This window comes from Pongo abelii, chromosome 8, assembly GCF_028885655.2.
Source record: "Pongo abelii isolate AG06213 chromosome 8, NHGRI_mPonAbe1-v2.0_pri, whole genome shotgun sequence".
Taxonomy (NCBI): Eukaryota; Metazoa; Chordata; class Mammalia; order Primates; family Hominidae; genus Pongo; species Pongo abelii.
Genome location: NC_071993.2, coordinates 26,100,779 through 26,121,358, shown reverse-complemented (window position 1 = coordinate 26,121,358; position 20,580 = coordinate 26,100,779). Strand labels below are relative to the sequence as shown.

Below are 20,580 nucleotides of genomic sequence, written 5' to 3'. Positions count from 1 at the left end.
CTACTGTTAACTTTTAAATTGCCTCACTATCCCCTATTTGGCTTTCAGATATGACAAACATTTGTCACTAATTCTCCATATTAAATTCCTTCTGTTGAACTATATGGCATTAACTCTGTTTTCTTGACTGATTCAGCCTAATACAAATCTAATCAGAATTTGAGAAGAAAATAAGAGAATGGAGAAAAGGCAATCAATAATGACTGAGAGGTTTCCAAAATAGTTGAAGGGTAGAACACTCCAATTCAGGAAAATTCAAATAACATAAATAAAAAGAAACCCACACTTATATATACCACAATGAAACTATACAGCATCATCAAAGACAATTAGAAGCTCTTAAAGTCAACCAGATAGAAAAGAGTTATTACATACAGAGGAAAATAATTGGAATGATTGCTGGTTTTTCAAAAGAAGACAGTAGCATAATATATTCAAAACACTGAAAGAAAATAATTGTTAATCTGAAATTAACAGAAGTACCCATAAAAGTATCTTTCAAGATGAAAGGCAAAATGAAGGTATTTTTCAGAAAAAAAAAGTTTAACACCAATGACCCCTGAGAAAGAGCACTTCTAAAGGATATGTTTCAAGAATGACAATGATCCCGCAAGAAAGGTCTAAATTACCAAAAACAGCAAAGAAACTGTATGTTATATCGAAACTAACACTAATTGTAGGATATAATAATGGGCTATGTTGGACAAGATTGAACAGTAATAATCAAAAGTGGAAATGTGATAGGATTTAAAATGTTCTAAGTTCCTCATATAGTTCAGGAAGCAGTTAGAAATAACTTTAGACGTTAAAAGAAAAATATACATGTCAAATACTTGTAACAGTAGAATCTCAAATTACCACGTATAGTCTTCAAAATATTAGCGGAAAAAAAAACCTGACTTTACAAAAGTCATTCAATTAAAAAATTCAAGAAAGGAGAATAAAGGAAACATAGAAAAAGCAGTAGAAATAGAAAGCATAAAATAGCAAGCGGAAATCATTATAATATACCAGTAACCACAATTATTATAACTAGACTACACTCACCAGTGAAAAGACAGAAATTGGTAGCTACAGGCTGTTTGAAAGACACCCACCTAAAACCTAAACAGAGAGAAAAGAATGGAAGTACAATAATGGTACCACGTAATCCTCAATAAAACAAAGTGATGTGGCTACCTCAATATCAGGCAAAATATATTTTAAAGCAAAAATATTTATTAGAGGCATGATGGCCACTACACAGTAATCGAAAACTTAATTCATCAAGAAAATACAAAAACTCAAAACAGAACCCCAAAACATGTCAAATAAAGGCTGAAAGAAATAAAGAAATAAATTCACAATTTTAATGGGAGATTTTAACATACCTTCTCAGTAATTTTTTGATTAACTAAACAAAAAAAGTTTGTAAGGATAAATAAAATTTGAACAACATAATTAACAAGGAGAATTTAATGGATATGCAGAATACATATGAAATCCTACACACGAAAAGGAATAGATACGCTCTCTGAGCACATATGATTGCAATGCAGTTAAGTAAGAAATTAACTACTGCAAACTACATTGTTAAAAAAAAAAAAACTATACAATTGCATACCTTAAAAAGGCACTAAACAATTTAAAAGCCAAAGAGTAAACATAATGAACATTTTAAAATAGACTTAGAACTGAATAATAATGAAAAATTTACTCAACAAAATGTATGACCAGCAACTAAAGTAGTGCACAGAGGAAAATATATAGCCTCAAATTTTACATTAGAAAGGAAGAAAAGCTAAAATTATATAAAACCAATGACAGTAGAAAAAGAGAAGGGTATAAATTAAAGAAAAAATTACAGGAAAAAAAGACAGATTAGGGGATTCATAAATATAATAGTTCTTTAAAGATAATTTTTTTTAAATAGGGAGATCCTTGTCAAGATTGATCAAGAAAAAACTAGCAAGAAAGAAGGTAGAGATGTGCAACATTAAGGATGAAAAGACTAACAAACTAGAGCAGAGACTAAAAAGATAATTTTATATTAATAAATCTAAACCCAGATTAGATGGACAATTTCCTAGAAATATTACAGAAGGAAAAAATAGAAAGATAAAAGCTATTTTTCCTGAAATGACTGCATTCATGGGCCTTCATATTTTTAACTCCAAACACTTAATTCTTTACTCATATAACCTCTAAGGAGAGTACATAAGTTAAACAAAAAAATCATTCTCTCCAAGTTCTGTATCTCATAATACTTCATATGAAATGACCAAATCTATTGGTGGAAGAGGCTAGAAACCCACCTTAGTAATAACTGCTTCATAAGTGAACACGGGCACATTTTCTTTTCTAATATAATGCAAATATCAATAAATTTAATCATTAACTTTCCAAAATACATGCAGAAAGCAGGACTTTTTAATGAAAATACAAACTGCCTCATTGATACAGAACATGCTAAGAAGGCAGCAGATGGCTTTACTCAAAACCAAGCAATATTTGAATATCACAAGTCTCACTTTTATACACATTCATCATGTATATTCTGTAGAATATTATTCACAGGTCCTTCCCTTTATGGACCCACTTCTGTCAAGCTGCTTACACTGCATCACATAAGGATTACATCAGATTCAAAAGAAGTTTGCTGCATATGATGGAAGAAACACACTGGAGTTTCAGCTGGTCAGCTGTAGAATTTTGTCTCTCTCCACAGAGTAGCCAGGATGATCTCAACATAGAAATCAGATCATCTTATTTTCCTGCTAAAAACCCCTCAAAATCCACATTCTTTACCAAGTTCTCCAGACCCTGAATGATCTGGCCATTTCTGACTTTCCTGTGTTCTCACCACTCTCAGTGACTTCAGCCTCAATTGCCTTCCGATGAGACTTACAACATTGTTAAACCCTTTTCTGCCCCAGGACCTGTTGTCTTTATCTAGATGTTTTCCCCTAGCCTCTATCAGACTGGTTTGAACGTCTCTCATACACAGTCACATATCAGCAGGACCATACACAGTTACTACACCCGTAAATGCAATATGCCTGATTTTAATTTATTCTATAGATTATTCTCCTGGGATGACTACGAAAATAATAAAACAAAGCCCTCCTGGTTCAAAGAAACCTACAAAAAATTAAATTTGCCGTGTAAAACACTAGTCTGAATCGCCAAACAAGTTTTGGGTGTCTCCTTTCTTACAGAACATTAAAACACAGGAATTGGTCTAGCTTAACTGGTCACAGAAATCTGGTCTAGCTTAATTACAGACCACATGAACTGGACACACATTCTTTCCAGCTTTCCAATAACAGTAAAGTATAGTTTAAAACAGACCTTGTCCAGTTATATGCATGCTCTGTTTTGAGTGAGCCATAACCAATGTTTTGTTCCCTTCAATTTGCTTAAAAATGTTTTGCAAAGAGGAAATACAAAATCTACTTAAATACTTTTGTACATGTATTCAGGTCTCCACCATTCATTTTCTCCCCTTGTAATTATGGGGATAAAAGTACTTGCTTAAAATAAATGCTAGAACCAAAAGAAAGGCTATAATTTCCTTTAAAAAATTTTCCATCTTTAAAAGGTGGTATTAGTGAGCCCCCAAAAAACTTTAAGTCACCAGATCATTATTTTAAGTTTTAGTATAAACCTACAAGTCAATGTCCACAGCTGTAAAATGGGATAATAATGCATGTCTGAACAAATTCTCAGAGTTTGCATCACCTGAGTTTTATGAGGAACTGCTTTGTAAATTGCAATACAGGATTATTCTCCTTTTCAAAGGATGACAGTTAAGCTATTGTGTGAGCCACATAATTAATTGTTCAAGTTAGTAAGGGATATTTCCAGAGTCCGAAATCACAAACTCAAATGTCTGAAGGAGTGAGGGAGGTAAAATACATGAGTGAAGCAGGTCTTGATGAAATAAAGGCAGAGGATGGCAGCAATGTGGCAAAGTGGAGAATGTATACCCCACCCAAGGTGGGCAACTCATCCTGGCTTCTGCCATGAGCAGTTGCAAGAGCTGTCTTGCCTGGTCCTCCATTTTTTTCAGGAGAAGCCAGGACTCCAGGAACTTACACAAAATTTACTAATTTGAAAATACTGGTAAGTAAATCAATTATTTTAAAGCACTGAGCTGACCCAAAGAAACATTTCTAAAGGCCAATTTCAGGCTTGAAACTATCAGCATACTACTTCTATATGAGGTTCTGCATTTTTTATCAAGAAATGATCTATAAATATAAACATATCGACATTGTCTAATCACCCTCAGATATCATGAAACATGGATATTAACAGTGGCTATTTTTTTTAACTGCTTACCATATTCCAGGTACCTACTGTGCTTAAAGTTTTACATGCAGTATGTCACTTAATTATCAGGAGAAGCCCTTTAGAAAAGCATCACTGTAACCCATATTTTCAGAAGAGAAAACTGAAGATTAGAAAGTTTTTAAGCTCATAATGTTTAAGTTCATGGTAGAAATTAAGTGTCCAATGATAGATGATTTTAGTTCAAAAGAGTAATGCTTCCCAACTTGAGGTTCCTAACTTCCAGTGTGTCGCCAAAGTAGTAAGCGATCATCTGTGTATCAACTTGAAAGCTTATCAGAAATCTCCTATTTACCCTCTAATGAATAACTGAGTTTGTTTATTACTAGGGGAAGTGAGTTTGTTTGTTAGGTACAATCATTGAAATTATCAATACCCAGACAAAACTAATGAAAGGATCCTTGTTTGTAAAAAGAAAAAGAAAACACAGCTGGAAATAACACTGCAGAAATTATTTACATAATAAACATTTTACAAACTTTATATGATTTATATAAAAGAACTATACATTCTAAAGGGTATTTCAGCCTCCAAATATTTATTTATCAAAACCACTTGTAGGAAATAATGGACCTTCAAATATTTTGGATTTGACAGAGAAAGTTATTCTTCAAAGAATATATGCAAAAAAAATTAGGCTATAAAGATGCAGTCGAAAAAGGACAAGATGATGCTATCAAATTATGTGACATGACCAAATTTTAATATATGTATATATGCACATATATACTAAGTTGATATTAAAGATTACAAAATTGAATCTTTTAGTTTGCATTTTCGTCCTCAAATAATAATTTTAAAGGACTAAGACAAATGAATGTAATTTTTCACATGCTAGACATCCCATCAATATATTCATAAAGCCCATGTTATCTTTGAATGCTTATGCATCTGTAAATTTTCCCATTTTAAAATAATTATCTTTTATAATGTAATAAAAATCAATATGGCACGAATAACATGCACCCCATTTATCTGTCAAAACTTGGCACTTAGGTTCTGGCAAATCCAGAACACTTGTCAATTTTATCACCTACCGTTAGCAAAGCTTGAAAATAACGCATAATAATGCTCAGACGCCAAGACTTTGAATACTGTGTCCAGGCTGCACTGGGGCCCTGGGCCTGTAACCCAAAACAAAAAGATCATGGCTTTATGGGAGTAAACATTCAGGATCTGGGGGAAATAATCAGAAGTTGAACTTAGAAATTTCTAGGTAGAAGGGCAAGACAAATAGTTTATTCCTCAGTAACTAAGTTTTCGCACTTTTACACAATGAACAAGGAACTCAAAGCCCCTCATTTCATATGCTGGCATTAAACAACCCTCAAGCTACCAGATCCGTGTGAATTATAAAAATGCTTAAGAGGCTTTAAGTGCACCTGTACAATTAGTTAATTCACCAATAAAACTAGAAACAACCAGAAATGAAGATTCTTTGAGTTTTCAAAAACGCTTAATGTGTAGGGTTCAGTGGCATTACAACAGTTATTTCAAGGCTTATGGCCAATTTCCATTCTAACAATAATAATTAAAAATTTTTTCTGGAAGGGGGATAGTAGCAAGGTGCGAATTAGCAACTACTTGGAGAACAGAACAGAGCTGTTGGTGAGCAGAGTTGAAAGGACATCCTTTCCTGGTAGGTTTCTCTATTTCTCAATAATGATCATACTTTTCTTGTCTGCTCTTTCTCCTTAAAAGGAAAACTCCTTTACGGATGCATTTGGGGTTGCAGGGAGCCCAGCTCCACCGACCTGCTTGTTCCGAGAAATCACCCGGAACGCAGTTCCCTCAGGGACGGGCCGACCCAGCGCCACCTGTGGGCGGCGCCGCCAAGCCCGCGAGCGCCACAGGTCTCCGAGGCGACACCCGCCAGACTCGGCGCCTCCTCCCTCCAGTACCCCTGCAGGGCCCCCTCAGCTCTCGCCCCTCGTTACTCTTCGAGGTCCTCCCCTTACGTTTCTTTCCCAAGTTCACCCCTCAAGATCTTCCTTCACCCCTCACGCCACCCTTCCCGTTCCCTCCTCCTGTTTCCCCCTCACGTTCACCCCTCCCGTTCCCTCCTCAAGTTCATTCCTCACGTTCCCTCCTCGAGATCCCCCCTCACTATCCCCTCGCGTTCCCTCCTCGGGTTCACCCACAAGATCTTCCCTCAAGTCCACCCCTCACGTTCACCCTTTCCGTTCCCTCCTCCTGGCTCCCCCTCGAGTTCATCCCCCGCCCCCGTTTCCCCCTCAAGTTCATCCCTCTCTTTTTCCCCTCGAGCTCTCCCAGCTCGTTCAAGCCTCACATTCCCCCTCTCGGTTTCCCGCTCCACTTCCCCCCTCAGTCCCCTCTCTCACCCCAGGCCCCGACACACACACAGGTCCTCCGGGTCTGACCTGGGCGGGCGGGCGGGCGGGCGTTCGCGGCAGCCTCGCGCTCAGGGAGCCCCGGGCCCGCCCTACAAGCCCTGGGGTCCAAGGAAGCGGGGCCGTCTCCAGCGCCGCGCGGGCCCCGCCACCCACCGCCGCCGCCCCACGCCAGTCCCCGGCGCTGCCCCGACACGTACCTGGGCGGGAAGCCGGGCGCCTCCTTAGTTCTTCACGGGGGCGCTGGCTACGGGCGCTCCCTCGAGGGGCGGGCAGGGGCAGCCGAGCCGAGGAGGAATTGGGCTGCCTGCAGGGGGCGGGCCGAAGGTCGGCGGGAGGATCTGACCGGAGCCAACCGGCCCGAAGGCGCCCCTTATGCCGGCTCGCGGGGAATATTCTTCCTCTCGCCGCGCTCTCCACCTCCCGCAGGTGGAAGCCGCGCCATCCGCGCCATCCAGATCCTCGCAGGGCACTTGGCTAGCTGCCAAGGGGCTTCCCGGGACTCCGGCCGCGCCTCTTTGGCCCGGAGCCCGGCGAGAAGGGAGTGGGGCCCCTGGATCCTGGAGCCCTCACGGACTGGCCCAGTGCCTGGAGCAAATTCTGCTTCCGGCCCCACGTAGTATCTTCCTCCCAGGAAATTCCCCACACTACGAGGGTCTCGGACCCGGAGAATGTAATGGGTTTCAGGTCCAAGAGGGATAGTGAGTGGCTAATGAGATCGCTCCCAGGGTCCAGTTCCCTTTTGGAGACTGCTAAGGAGGTTGGGGCTGGGGCTGAAGTCAAAGGCAGGAATTTCTACCCTCAGGAGGCAGCCTGTTAGTCACCAACCCTCTACTTGGTCCTTTGCAATCCTTTCCAGACCTTCTGTGGTCTCCTGTCACACAGGGCTCACTTGGGGAGACCCTGATGGCCAGATTCTCTTGAACAGTCTCTAGGGACATTTTGGGTATTGCTATACCTTCATCCATTGAACAGGTGAGAACTACAACCAAAACATCCTTTGATTCTGTTAATTATCTCAATGGGTCTGTCGTTCATATTATCTAAATGAGAATTATAGAAGAGACCAAAGAGAGGTCATCTAATCCTAATCAATGCATATCTTAAAGAAAAAATGTGATTTTAAAAATCTATTTCAAAAAGTCATTCAGTATATTCAAGACCCTTCCTCTTAAAGTAGCTTTAAAATTTAGAAACTGGGCCGGGCGCAGTGGCTCACGCCTGTAATCCCAGCACTTTGGGAGGCCGAGGCGGCCGGATCATGAGGTCAGGAGATCGAGACCATCCTGGCTAACACAATGAAACCCCGTCTCTACTAAAAAACACAAAAAAATTAGCCAGGCATGGTGGCAGGCCCCTGTAGTCCCAGCTACTTGGGAGGCTGAGGCAGGTGAATGGCGTGAACCCGGGAGGCAGAGCTTGCAGTGAGCCGAGATCACGTCACTGCACTCCAGCCTGGGCGATAGAGCAAGACTCCGTCTCAAAAAAAAAAAAAAAAAAAAAAAAAAAAAAAAAAAAAAATTAGAAATTGAACAGTGGACTTTTAATAGGGATTATATTGAATCAATACCCTAACATATATGAACAGCTTCAAATCAAGAAGTTATTTCATCAAAAACAGATCACAGCAAATATATTATTCAACATAATTATGGCCATTTGGACATACCTGGGAGATTTTAAGAATTAGAGCAACTGAGTGCTCACATGCAAAATAAAGTCACAATCTCAACAGAGACAAACAACACCCAATTAAAGTACAATAGAAAAATAGATCCCATTCACAATAGAAACATGAAAGAACATGAAATAACTAAGAATGATAAAAAATGAGAAATATAGGAGAAAAGTGGGAAAAATTTTAAAAATGCAGGATTGTTGAGAGACTATTTATAATTGGAAAGACACTGGAATCCTAAGTGAGAAGACAAGATGTTAAACACATAATTACTACCTCCCAAATTAAGAGACAAATATATTCTAGAATTCATATGAAAACTACAGAAGCTAGAAGAGCTAAGTCCAGTGGTTCTCAGAGTGTGGTCTAGGGGAAATTTGTTGGGGGTCGGGGGGCGGTCTCTGAAACCATTTCAGGAGGTTCACAGGACCAAAATTACTGTAATAATAAGACTTTTTTCCACTCCTTTTTCTCTCCCATTTTTTAAATGAATTTATGATGAAGTTTTCCAGTGGCTCCATAATATGTGATATCACAACAGATTGAATGCAGAAACAGGTAACGTCTTCTGTTATGCCAGACGTTAAAGAAATGTGCAAGAATATAAAATAATGCCATTCTTACCATTAAACTTTTTTGGTTTTGGAAAATACAGGTATTTTTCACTTAAAAATATGCTATTCATGTTAACATGTAATGAGCTTACTATGAAATATATTTTTTAAATTTCTCAGTTTTAATTGCTATAAATAAAAGTTCTTTGGAGTCCTCAAAACTTTTTAAGAGTGTAAATAAAGGAAGGTTCTAAGACCAAAAAATTGAGAACCTTTTTTTTTTTCTTTGAGACGGAGTCTCACTCTGTTGCCAGTCTGGAGTGCAGTAACGTGATCTCGGCTCACTGCAAACTCTGCCTCCCAGGTTCAAATGATTCTCCTGCCTCAGCCTCCCAAGTAGCTGGGACTACAGGCACCGCCACCATGCCCAGCTAATTTTTGTATTTTTAGTATAGATGGAGTTTCACCATGTTGGGCAGGATGGTCTCGATCTCCTGACCTTGTGATCCACCCACCTCAGCCTCCCAAAGTGCTGGGATTACTGGTGTGAGCCACTGTCTCCAGCCCTGAGAACCTTTTGATAAGACAATGAAAAAAGAAACATGTAATTAAGCTATAATAATGAAAAGAATGGCATTAACACGAAATAGAATAGTGTGTCCAATCCAACCAGCCTAAGACCATCAAGGACAAAACCTGCAGTTCCACAAAGTCAGGTTCATTGACTCAATGTTACAGTGGAGATATTGCAAACTAGAGGAACCATGAAGTGGAGTTTTGATAAGCTCAAAGCAAAGCAGAGCTGGGAGTCAACATGAGGTTTGGGCTGTGACCAAGGGTTCTGTTTCCTTGGATAAATGTGGAATGCTGTCTTGGGAAACTCCTTATCTGAAGCTCTGTACTTGAGTTGTAAATCAGGGCCATGTCTCTGTTGTCAAAGTGAGTTAGATCCTACAAGCAATTATGGGAGGTTTCATTTTTAGTGACATAATTTCAAAACTCAAATTTTCTGATAGTCTATGAGCATAGGAAGCAAGATTTTCTAATGAGTTAGAAAGAAGTAGTCACTCAAAAAAGGGGACTGTTGTTGACATTTCACAGCACAGCCTGCCCTTGGAAGAAGCATGGTGTCCTGTTCATCTTACACCTGGCAATATCAACCTTTTTTTTTTTTTTTAAGTTTTTGTTTTTCCTTATGTTGCTTAGGCTGGTCTCAAACTCCTGGGTGCAAGAGATCCTCTCATCTCAACCTTCTGAGTATCTGGGACTACAGGTGCATGCCACAGTCCAGCCTCATTCCAGTTTTAACCCACCCATCTAGTTCTTGGCAAAAAGACTCAGAGAAAGCAGAACTGGGCCGAGCAAGGTGGCTCATGCCTGTAATCCCAGCTACTCAGGAGGCTGGGGAGGTGGAGCAATCTCAGTGAGCGAAGATGGCGCTTCTGCACTGGATGACAAAGCGAGACTCCATCTCAAAAAAGAAAAAAAGAGAGAGAGAGAGAAATGAATGCACTTGCCAGGAGGAGCAAACTTCCACCTTGTAGACTAATGGTGTCTCATCAGTGAGCCCAGCACAAGTGACCCAGTGATCTGGGAGATCAATTAAGGGAAGAATGATTGCTCATTCCTGCTTTCTGAGCTTCAGAAAACCTACCTTGTGATATTTGTACATCAACTGCAGCCCAATCAAATTAGTTCTCAAATTTAGTCTTATCTCTCTATTCTGCTGATACTGCCTTATTTAGGCCTTTGCCATCCTAGAGTATTCCAGATTTTCCTGATTTTTCTACTGCCTTGCCCTCTCCACTTTATAGTAAGTCCAATCAAATGTATTACTCAAGCCCCTTGTAGGAAGACTCCATGCATTTATAATTATGCCTAGGTGGTGACCCTCTCAGGCAAGAAAACAGAGTAAATCGCCTGTGGGTCTAAAAGTTCTCTCTTTTAAAAGTGCAAATTTTCTTTTAGTGCATTATTTCATTTTATATGCATAATGTCCCTCTTTAATGGAAATACCTGTAAGGTAGATGTCTCTATTTACTAATAAGGAAACTGAAGTGAGGAATCAATGATTTCTCAAAGGCCATCATCTTAGTAATCACCTCTTTATCACAATAAATTCCAAAAGTTACCACCTCTGTAAATGCTCAAATTAGAGTTTGATTCCCACAGAGGTATCAAGGATGAAAACATGATGCTTCAAATGATCTGAACCCCGTTGAACTAGCTTCCCAGTGATGGGCCAAGAATGGGCTTCGGCCTTCCTGTGTCCTAAGGACTTTCTTAGGACCTTTCTCTCTTCTCTGTATCCACACTGAATTCCCACTCCCTTTTATACTTACTGAACCATTATAATCTTAGTTGTGATCTGCTTGACTGTTCTTTTCCTAGGAAAATGCATTTGCCAGAGTTAGTATGATGGATATAGTAGACCACTTTTAAGGAATCCATCCCTCCATTTCTTATTCATTACTCAATTAATATTTACTGGGTACTTCTAGGTGCTGCAACGGTTCTAGGCATTGAATTTGAAACCCGTCTTTGCCACATATAACTACAAAATGTTTGGAAAATTGCCTTCTGTATGTGCTGATACTCCAAGATGGAAGATTACCAATGTAAGTGATATTCAGTTAAAACCTACACATTCTTTCACTACTAACCTTATCTAAATCATCTGATCATTTGCATTATTGACTTTTTAGAACACATGGCTCAGGTGTTTTCTTGATTATTATCTTGGGCACTTTTAGCTGGTTGTGCCTTTATTGTCAGTTTTGCGGCTAATCAGGACCTCGAAACATTTACATATACATATTAGTCATTTAAGTACATGAAAATGATCATCTTATATCTATTCAGGCAGGAGTCCAAGATTTGACTTACATAGTTATTAGTAAAATATTCCACATTTTAAGATCTTATTGGTGGCCTCTACTTGATGTTTCTCTATTAATTTTGAACTTTTGTCATTGTTTTGCCATTATGTTACTGTGTGGGAGGGAGGAATTGTATAATTTCACTATATAATTTAACTGAAATGTGCACTTTTGTCAAGTGTATGCAAACTGTTTCATATAGCACCTACTGCATAGGCTTTATTTTCCTACTGATCTGCACATTTCGGGCAGTGCTGCAATGAATAGAATGGAAGAATAGGTCTCATTTGCTGTATAGTGAATTTGTGTTTTTGCTATTTATTTCTTACCTTGACCTAAATTCATTTATTATCAGATACTTACATTGAATCTCATGATTGACACAATAACATTTCAAATAATTGTTATTAGAATGTAAATATTTGGTTTGGATTCTTAACTGGAAATAAAGCTGCAGATTAAAAGTAGTTTCATTCTAAAAGGTGTGTTTTCCAAGAAAACTTAATGAAGACCATAAATAAGACAAGTTTATAATCCACACATTTTGGATTATAAACTTTTTGGATTATAAATAGAGAGAAGGGGCAAGCATTGAGAAAACAAAGTAGGGTGTAAAACCTCTTTAAGGCTGGGAGCAGTGTCTCACGCCAGTAATCCCAGCACTTTGGGAGGCTGAGATAGGCGGATTGTTTGAGCTCAGAAGTTTGAGACCAGCCTGGGCAACACGGCAAAACCCTATCTCTAGCAAAAAATACAAAAAATTAGCCAGGCATGGTGGTGCATGCCTGTAGTCCCAGCTACTCAGGAGGCTGAGGTGGAAGGATGGCTTGAGCCTGGGAGTTGCAGTGAGCAAAGATCATGCCACTGCACTCCAGTCTTGGTGACAGAGTGAGACTTTTATCTAAAAAACAAAAACAAAAAAAAAAACCTCTTTAAAAAGTAAAGTGGATGTGGACCAGGTGCGGTCGCTCACACCTGTAATCCCAGCACTTTGGGAGGCTGAGGCGGGAGGATCACGAGGTCAGGAGTTCGAGATCAGCCTGACCAACATGGTGAAACCCCGTCTCTACTAAAAATACAAAAATTAGCTGGGTGTGGTGGCACACACCTGTAATCCCAGCTACTTGGGAGGCTGGGGCAGGAGAATCGCTTGAACCCAGGAGGCAAAGGTTGCAGTGAGCCGAGACTGTGCCATTGCACTCCAGCCTGGGCGACAGAGCGAGACTTAGTCTCAGAAAAAAAAAAAAAAGTAAGGTGGATATGTGCAGTGGCTTAGGCCAGCCAGCCTGCAGGACCACCTTTGGGAGGCCAGAGCAGGAAGATCCCTTGAGGCCAGGAGTTTGAGACCAGCCTGGGCAACATAGTGAGACCTCATCTCTACAATAAAAAAATTTTTAAATAAAGATAAAAAGAAGTAAAGGTAGGTATTTGACATCTCTTCTTCAAAATATTTACAGCTAACATGGCTTTTTAAAAATCTGATCTTTACTGTAAGTTTTTCTTATTTTTGTTTGTTTTTCAGCCCTCTTTGTATTGCAGCAATACTAGCAGTCTATCTTTATACTCCTGCATTTTCCTTTGTGGAGTATATTGGGTTGGAGGCTAGAAGGCATGATGGGAATGAAAGCTTATTTGAACATCATTTACTCCAACTCCCTGTTTTATGAAGTAGGACATTTGGGGTTAATTCACTTGCCTAAGGTCATATGTCAAGGTAGTGGCACAGCCAAGGTCTCAAAGAGAGCCCTGGCTTTTCTTTGTGCACGTGCTCTTGCCCAGACATTCCACTCACATTCTGATTAATATTAGGGTATTAGGGCTTGGGCTACTGGAAACTCAGTTGGGAAGGTAACTGTGATGGTCCTACAAATAGATACAATTTGCGACAGTGTCTATTGTTAAGCTTATACTCATGGACCGCAACTCAGTTTCTGCAGGGAACAAAGACAGATACCCTTATACCAATGGTGTAGAATCCTGCTTGTAAAGGATCAGTACCTAGAAAGAGAATTAAGAAAATAAGTCATTTCTTATTTTGTTCATTCAAAAATATGGCTCAAGAGCTTCTTGTAGGCTAGGTGTTCTAAGTGTAAGGAATATGACAACCCAAAAAATTGTCAAAAATCTCTGCCTTTAAGCAAAATAAATCAGCAAATAAGTAAAATATACTGCATTTTATTTTTATTTAATTAATTTATTTTTTGTGACAGAGTCTTGCTTTGTCACCCAGGCTGGAGTGCAGTGGCAAGATCTTGGCTCACTACAACCTCCGCCTCCTGGATTCAAGCAATTCTCCTGCCTCAGCCTCTCGAGTAGCTGGGACTACAGGTGCACACTACCATACCCAGCTAATTTCTTTTTGTATTTTTAGTAGAGACAGGGTTTCACCATGTTGGCCAGGCTGGTCTCTAACTCCTGACCTCAAGCGATCCGCCTGCCTCGGCCTCTGAAGGTGCTGGGATTACAGGCATGAGCCACCACACCCGGCAAACATACTGTATTTTAGATGTTGATAAATGTGAAAATAAATAGAACAGCGAAAGGGGATAAATAGTGGGTGAAGGGGTGGAGGCTGCAATTTTCAGCAGGACTGGGAGGGCAGGGTCCACGGCAAAGGTGACAGTTGGGCCCTAGAGGAATTAGAGTGTGGGGCGAGGCTGGGGGATGGAACCTGTGGAGCACAGAGGCTACTTTGAAACCATGGATGTGCAGCGTGTCATGGAGGAGGAGTGTCTCCTCTGAAGCACCGTGATCTCCAGGGATTCCTTCCTTACTCCCTCTTTGCTCCAGCCAGTGGAAGTATGGCTGGTGTGAGAGTTTACCTTCTGACCGGAACTGTCTCAAGAATTTAGGAATTTAAAATGTTGCAAGTGCTTGTAATAAGTAGAAGAGGAATAGAAGGAAGGAATTAAGAGCTGGAAGCTCCCTGATGGGGATTCTGAGCTTGTATAACACAATTAACATTGTTCCCATTGAGGATATTCTTCATTTATCAGCATCATGCAGAATGTCAACACTCAGGAATTGAATTGTGAATTTAATTAAGTAGTGATTTGGGTGTTCCTAGGTAGATATACTCACAATATGGTAGAGTTGGAAAAATGATGGAGATAAAAACAATTTTGGAGGGAAGTGACCTGAAAATACAGAGCAAAGTTCTTGTTTTCCATTTAGTTACCAGGTATTTTGTAAACCTTATGCACGACCTTTGTATTTACAGAACCAACGAAGCATCCATTAACTTTGAATGATCAGATGCTAGGGTGTGAGGAATTTTCAGGCCAAAATGCACTGGGTTATTGTCTCCTATTGACATTGTGATATTACAGATAACCTCTAGGAGATCCTGAACATATTCAGGCAAAAACAGGCAAACAAACATTCAGGATGTCACCAGTGTGGAAAACCCCTAGGACGTAAGTGTGGCAGGGAATCAGTCTGAGAAAGAGGGTAACTATTTTGGTTATAAAAGTGCTGAGAATGTATGAGACTACTTCAAAACTACTCTCTATGCTACAAAAGCCAACAAGTTTAGTTATGCAGTTCCTTTTGTGTCATTATATTTCAACAGAGTTTATTTAGTTTTGTTTCTTTTTCACCTATGAAATGTGTATTAGTCAGGATTCTCCAGAGAAACAGAACCAATAGAATATATGTAGATATATAAAAAGGGATTTGTTATAAGTAATTAGATCATGCAATTCTGGAGGCTGAAAAGTCCCACCATCTGCCGTGGAAAACTGGTGGTATAGTTTCAGTCTAAGCCCAAAGGCCTGAGAACCAGGAGAGCCCGTGGTGTAAGTCCTGACTTCTGAGACCCAAGAACCAGGAGCTATGATGTCCAGTGTCCCAGGGCAGGAGAACATGCATGTCCCAGATCAACATGAGAGAGACAATTCACCTTTCCTCTTTGTTCTCTGTAGGCCTTCAATAGATTGGATAGTGCCCACCCACATTGCTGAGGGCAGTCTCTTTATTCAGTCTACTGATTCGAATGTTAATTTCTTCCACAGACATTCTCACAAACACACCCAGGAATAATGTTTTACCAGCTACCTGGGTATCCGTTTAGCCCAGTCAAATTGACACATGAAACTAACCATCACAAAACTCAACTCTTATTTTAAGATAGCAGCTTTAAAAAAATTTACTATACACATTTAATTAAATTTATTTTCAGTTTACCTCTCAGTTGTACTACTTACTAGCTGTGTTACAATGAGTACAACATTGTTTCTGCACCTTGATTTAGTTCTCTAGAAAATGGTGAGTACTAATATTGTCTACATCACAGAATTATTTTGAGGATTAAATAAAATTAACATTATAAGGGCTCAGGACATTACATGGCATATAATACATAATTATTATATATTAGCTATAATTATTACTGTTGTGTCATCATTATTATAATTACCATCATTTTCTCACAGAAGCATTTCAGGGCTGTTATTACAAAACTCTTTCCCTTGTGTTTCCAATATGCCAACTATTTCAATCAAGAAAATTAATAGTCTATGAAAAGAGAGTGGCCTTTGTCATCACTATGATTAATTCTATTAAATGTATTAAAAGTAATGGCAAAAACCCCAATTACTTTTGCACCATCATAAAATCACTAGGTGCATGAATTTTGCATAATTCTTTTAATTTCTCAGAACCTCGATGTTTCTCATTTGTTCAACAAGGTAGATATTATTAATCCCTTCAAAGAGATGTGAAGAACAAAGTCAGAAACGTTAAGGACGGTAAACAATATCACATTTAAGGGCTTGGCACTTCGTTGACTCAATAAATAGTAACTACTACTTTGAGCTATTATTCCCTTTCATGAAAATCCTCATACTAAAACTATGTGCTTCTTCCAACAGAGACAGCCAAAATTAAGACTGATGGAGAAATTTCCCCCAGCAATACCACTTAAAAATATAGATTTTTTACTTTAATTGCCTGGTATTAAGTTTTCTGCAGGAATACAAATAAAATTGCGTGTATGGTTTCAGAGAACCTACTATTTTTTGCTAACCATATTCTTTCCTTGAATGAAGATTCTGAATTATATAAATGAATCCTGTCTTCCTGACGTAGATGATTAAATGTAGCAAAATAGCTACACACAGCAACTGCCTGGCTCCTTTTCAACACTAACACACCTAGGGGTCTGGTTCTGTCACTGGGGAGTGCCACAGACTCAAGTTCTACCAGAGCAGGATGCAGTGTTGTCACTCAGGAACTTGGGCTGAGCCAGCTCTATCACATTTCCTATGATCAATCTCATCAACCCTGAAAGGCAGGCTGGTGCCCCTAAAGAACAGCCCCAGATTTCAAACCTGATCCATCGCTTCTAATGAGGAATCATAGGAACAACTAAAGGTGGATCATATAATAAATGAAAAAAATCTATTTGACAAAATAATTGCATTTTCCCTTGGCAATTCATTACTGCTAAAACTTCCTTCTTTGACAGAAACTTCCATAATACAGTACATTGGGGGCAGGAGGAGGAAGAAGAGGAAAAAAGGAGGGAAAAATCAACAGAGAAAATAATTATTGCATATCTCACTCCAAAGCAAACTTCCTTCAACACCAAAGGAAGGATATCAAGGAATTACATAAAGGTCATTTAATGACCATGAAATATAATTTTTAGAGCAACATGATTCAGGGTGAACTTGTGACTAGCAATATAATTAGCCTTCCCTATGGTTACAATAGTTAATTAATAGGCCAAGAGTTCTGAACATGTGCATTCGTGGAAGAATTTTGTTCCCTTTGATTTAAGCAAATACCAATAAAACTCCCAATTTGCATTCTTTTTGAGGGTTCATGGGGCTGAAAAGAAGGCATAGCTTTGTCTTCCTCATTGCAAACTAACTTCTGATTTCAAAATTTTGCAAAAGTCTTTGCCATGTAATGAATTCATTTGATGCTGAAGCATCCAGTGATGGGATGATGCAAGTTGTATTGGTGGCATTAAATTATACATTCACCTAAAGCTGAGGTAAAGTAACCCCACAGAGTTTGTTAAAATATTTACATTGCCAATTAGTGTAATGGGGGCACTAGATTCTGTACAAGATAGCTTTGTTTGAAAAGCAGGAAAACCAGTTAAGTAATAAAAAGAAAAAAAAAAAAGAACAAAATACATCTTTGTAAAGAGGTTAGAAAATGTTTTCAGAGTCACCAACTCATTTCTTTTTCCCCCAAACCCACCAGGAATTTACATCTTTGAGCATTTGGTCTATGATGCTTATAAACAAATACAGGGGCATCTTTCAGGCAAAGCAAATCATAGCAAATAATTTTAGCTCCTTGTTGTAGGGGCTTTTGCCATTGTTGGTAGTAGGCAGAGTCCAGATTGGATGGGTGATAGGTGGGAGGATAAATATTGAGAATGATTGCTTCCTGTGGTGCCAAAGAGAAGCTGAAGCTGAAATGTACATCTGTATGCTGCAAGGTTGCCATGTCCTCCCTCATCATCTTCAAGAAAAAGAGTGGAACTACCCTAGTCCCTTCCATATACATTTGTCCTTCTGAAATTTTTTTATTGTGACAGTCAAGATACAACTAATTGTCATTTCAATGAGTTTATCTGAAAAAAGAAACAAGCATATTGAACACTAACCCTGTACCATATGTCTACTAGGCCCTTTGCATACATCATTTAACTTAATCCTCACAAGAACCCTACTGGAGGCTGGGTGCAGTGGTTCATACCTGTAATCCCAGCACTTTGGGAGGCTGAGGTAGGAGAATTATTTGAGGTCAGGAGTTTGAGACCAGCCTCGGCAACATAGAGAAAATAGAGAGATCCTATCTTTACAAAAGCAAAAAAAAAAAACAAACAAAACTTAGTAGGGTGTGGTGGCACACACCTGTAGTCCCAGCTCCTTAGGAGGTTGAGGCAGGAGGATCACTTGAGCCCAGGAATTTGAGGCTGCAGTGAGCTAAGGATTGGACAACAGGGCAAGATCCGGTTTTTTTTTTTTTTTTTTTTTTTGAGACGGAGTCTTGCTCTCTTGCCTAAGCTGGAGTGCAGTGGCGCAATCTCGGCTCACTGCAAACTCCGCCTCCCGGGTTCACACCATTCTCCTGCCTCAGCCTCCCGAGTAGCTGGGACTACAGGCACCTGCCACCATGCCTGGCTAATTTTTGTATTTTTTTTTAGTAGAGATGGGGTTTCACTTTGTTAGCCAGGATGGTCTCGATCTCCTGACTTCGTGATCCGCCCACCTCAGCCTCCTAAAGTGCTGGGATTACAGGCGTGAGCCACCGCTCCTGGCGGAGACCTGGTCTTAAAAAAACAAACAAAAAAAAGGCTAGAAAAAAATTTGCATTTCCATTTTACAGATAACTAAAGTAAGGCTAAGAGGGGTTAAGTAACTAACTCAAGGTAGCACTGTTTATAAGAGGTGGACCCAAGCAGTGAGAAGCAATTTTTATGCAATTATACTTTATAGAGCATGGCATGTGTAGAAGACTTGCCTTATTATAAAAGTTGCCTAAAATAATACATTCTAATCACATGACTTTGGTGTTTAGATACTTTGTTTACAGACGGATAAGAAAAGGAGTACCTTGATATGCCAGCTTGGTTGATTGTCTTTTAAAGACGTGGTAAAATACGTATAACATAAAATTTACCATCTCAACTATTTGTAAGTTTACAGTTTAGTGTTATTAAGTACATTCATATTGTGCTACCATCACCACCATCCATCCATAGAACTCTTTTCATTTTTGCAAAACTGAAACTCTGTACTCATTAAACACTAACTCCCATTCCATTCTACCCTCGAGCCCCTAGCAACCACCATTCTACTTTCTGTCTGTATGAATTTTACTGCTCTAACCTTATATTAGTGGAATCACACTGTATTTGTGGTTTTTTGACTGGCTTATTTCATTTAGCATAATGTCCTCAAGGTTCATCAATGTTGTAGCATTTGCCAGAATTTCCCTCCTTTTTAAGGCTGAGTAATATTCCATTGTAGGTATGCATTCAAACACAAATTCACATTTTGTATGTGTATTCATTTGTCAATGGACACATGGGTTGCTTTTTTCACCGTTTGGCTGTTGTGATCAATGCTGCTGTGAGCCTGGGTGTACCAATATCTCTTCGAGTCCCTGCTTTCAGTCCTTTTTGATATGTTCCCAGGAGTGGAATTGCTGGAGCAAATGGTAATTCTATTTTTAATATTTTGGGGAACCACCACAATATTTTCCACAGTGGCTGCATCACTTCACATTCCCACCAATAGTGCACAAGTGTTCCAATTGCTCTACATTCTCACCAACACTTGTTATTTTTTGATTTATATTTTGTTTGCTTGTTTTTATAGTAGTCACCTTAAGGACGTGGGGTTGCTTGTCTTTTTTTTTTTTTTTTTTTTTTTTTTTTTTGACTGAGTCTTGCTCTGTCACGCAGGTTGGAGTGCAGTGGCATGATCTTGGCTCACTGCAACATCTGCCTCCCGGGTTCAAGCGATTCTCCTGCCTCAGCCTCCCGAGTAGCTGGGACTATGGGTGCATGCCACCATGCCTGGCTAATTTTTTGTGTTTTTAGTAGAGAAGGGGTTTCACCGTGTTAGCCAGGATGGCCTTGATCTCCTGACCTCGTGATCCACCCATCTCGGCCTCCCAAAGTGCTGGGATTACAGGTGTGAGCCACTGCGCCCAGCCGGTTTTCTTTTAATGCACAGGTTTGCTTCTGCATAAAAAGGTAGGAAACTTTGTAGATATCGAAAAATATCTTCCAATTTACTTATCACTGAACCCGAAAT

At 39.5% G+C, this 20,580-nt stretch overlaps 1 protein-coding gene and 1 long non-coding RNA gene across 14 annotated transcripts in view; one reads left to right on the top strand and one right to left on the bottom strand.

Moving 5' to 3' along the window:
* The window catches only part of MYO3A (myosin IIIA), a 271,375-nt gene extending 263,952 nt beyond the window's left edge, over positions 1-7,423 (bottom strand). For 12 of the 13 annotated variants that reach the window (XR_008510349.1, XR_008510350.2, XR_008510348.2 and 9 more), the window contains exon 1: positions 5,370-5,456. Coding sequence is in view for 1 of the 13 variants with exons in the window: in XM_054522103.2 (XP_054378078.1) it covers positions 5,370-5,396 (27 nt within the window). In the remaining 12 variants the exon portion in view is untranslated. Of the gene's footprint in view, positions 1-5,369; positions 5,457-6,883 lie in introns of those variants that run through there. The other variant, XM_054522103.2, reaches the window with a different exon arrangement.
* The window catches only part of LOC134762033 (uncharacterized), a 120,682-nt gene that overhangs the window by 60,756 nt on the left and 39,346 nt on the right, over positions 1-20,580 (top strand). Inside the window, exon 2 of the long non-coding RNA XR_010141485.1 lies at positions 11,417-11,533. This is a non-coding gene — a long non-coding RNA (uncharacterized LOC134762033). The remainder of the gene's footprint in view (positions 1-11,416; positions 11,534-20,580) is intronic.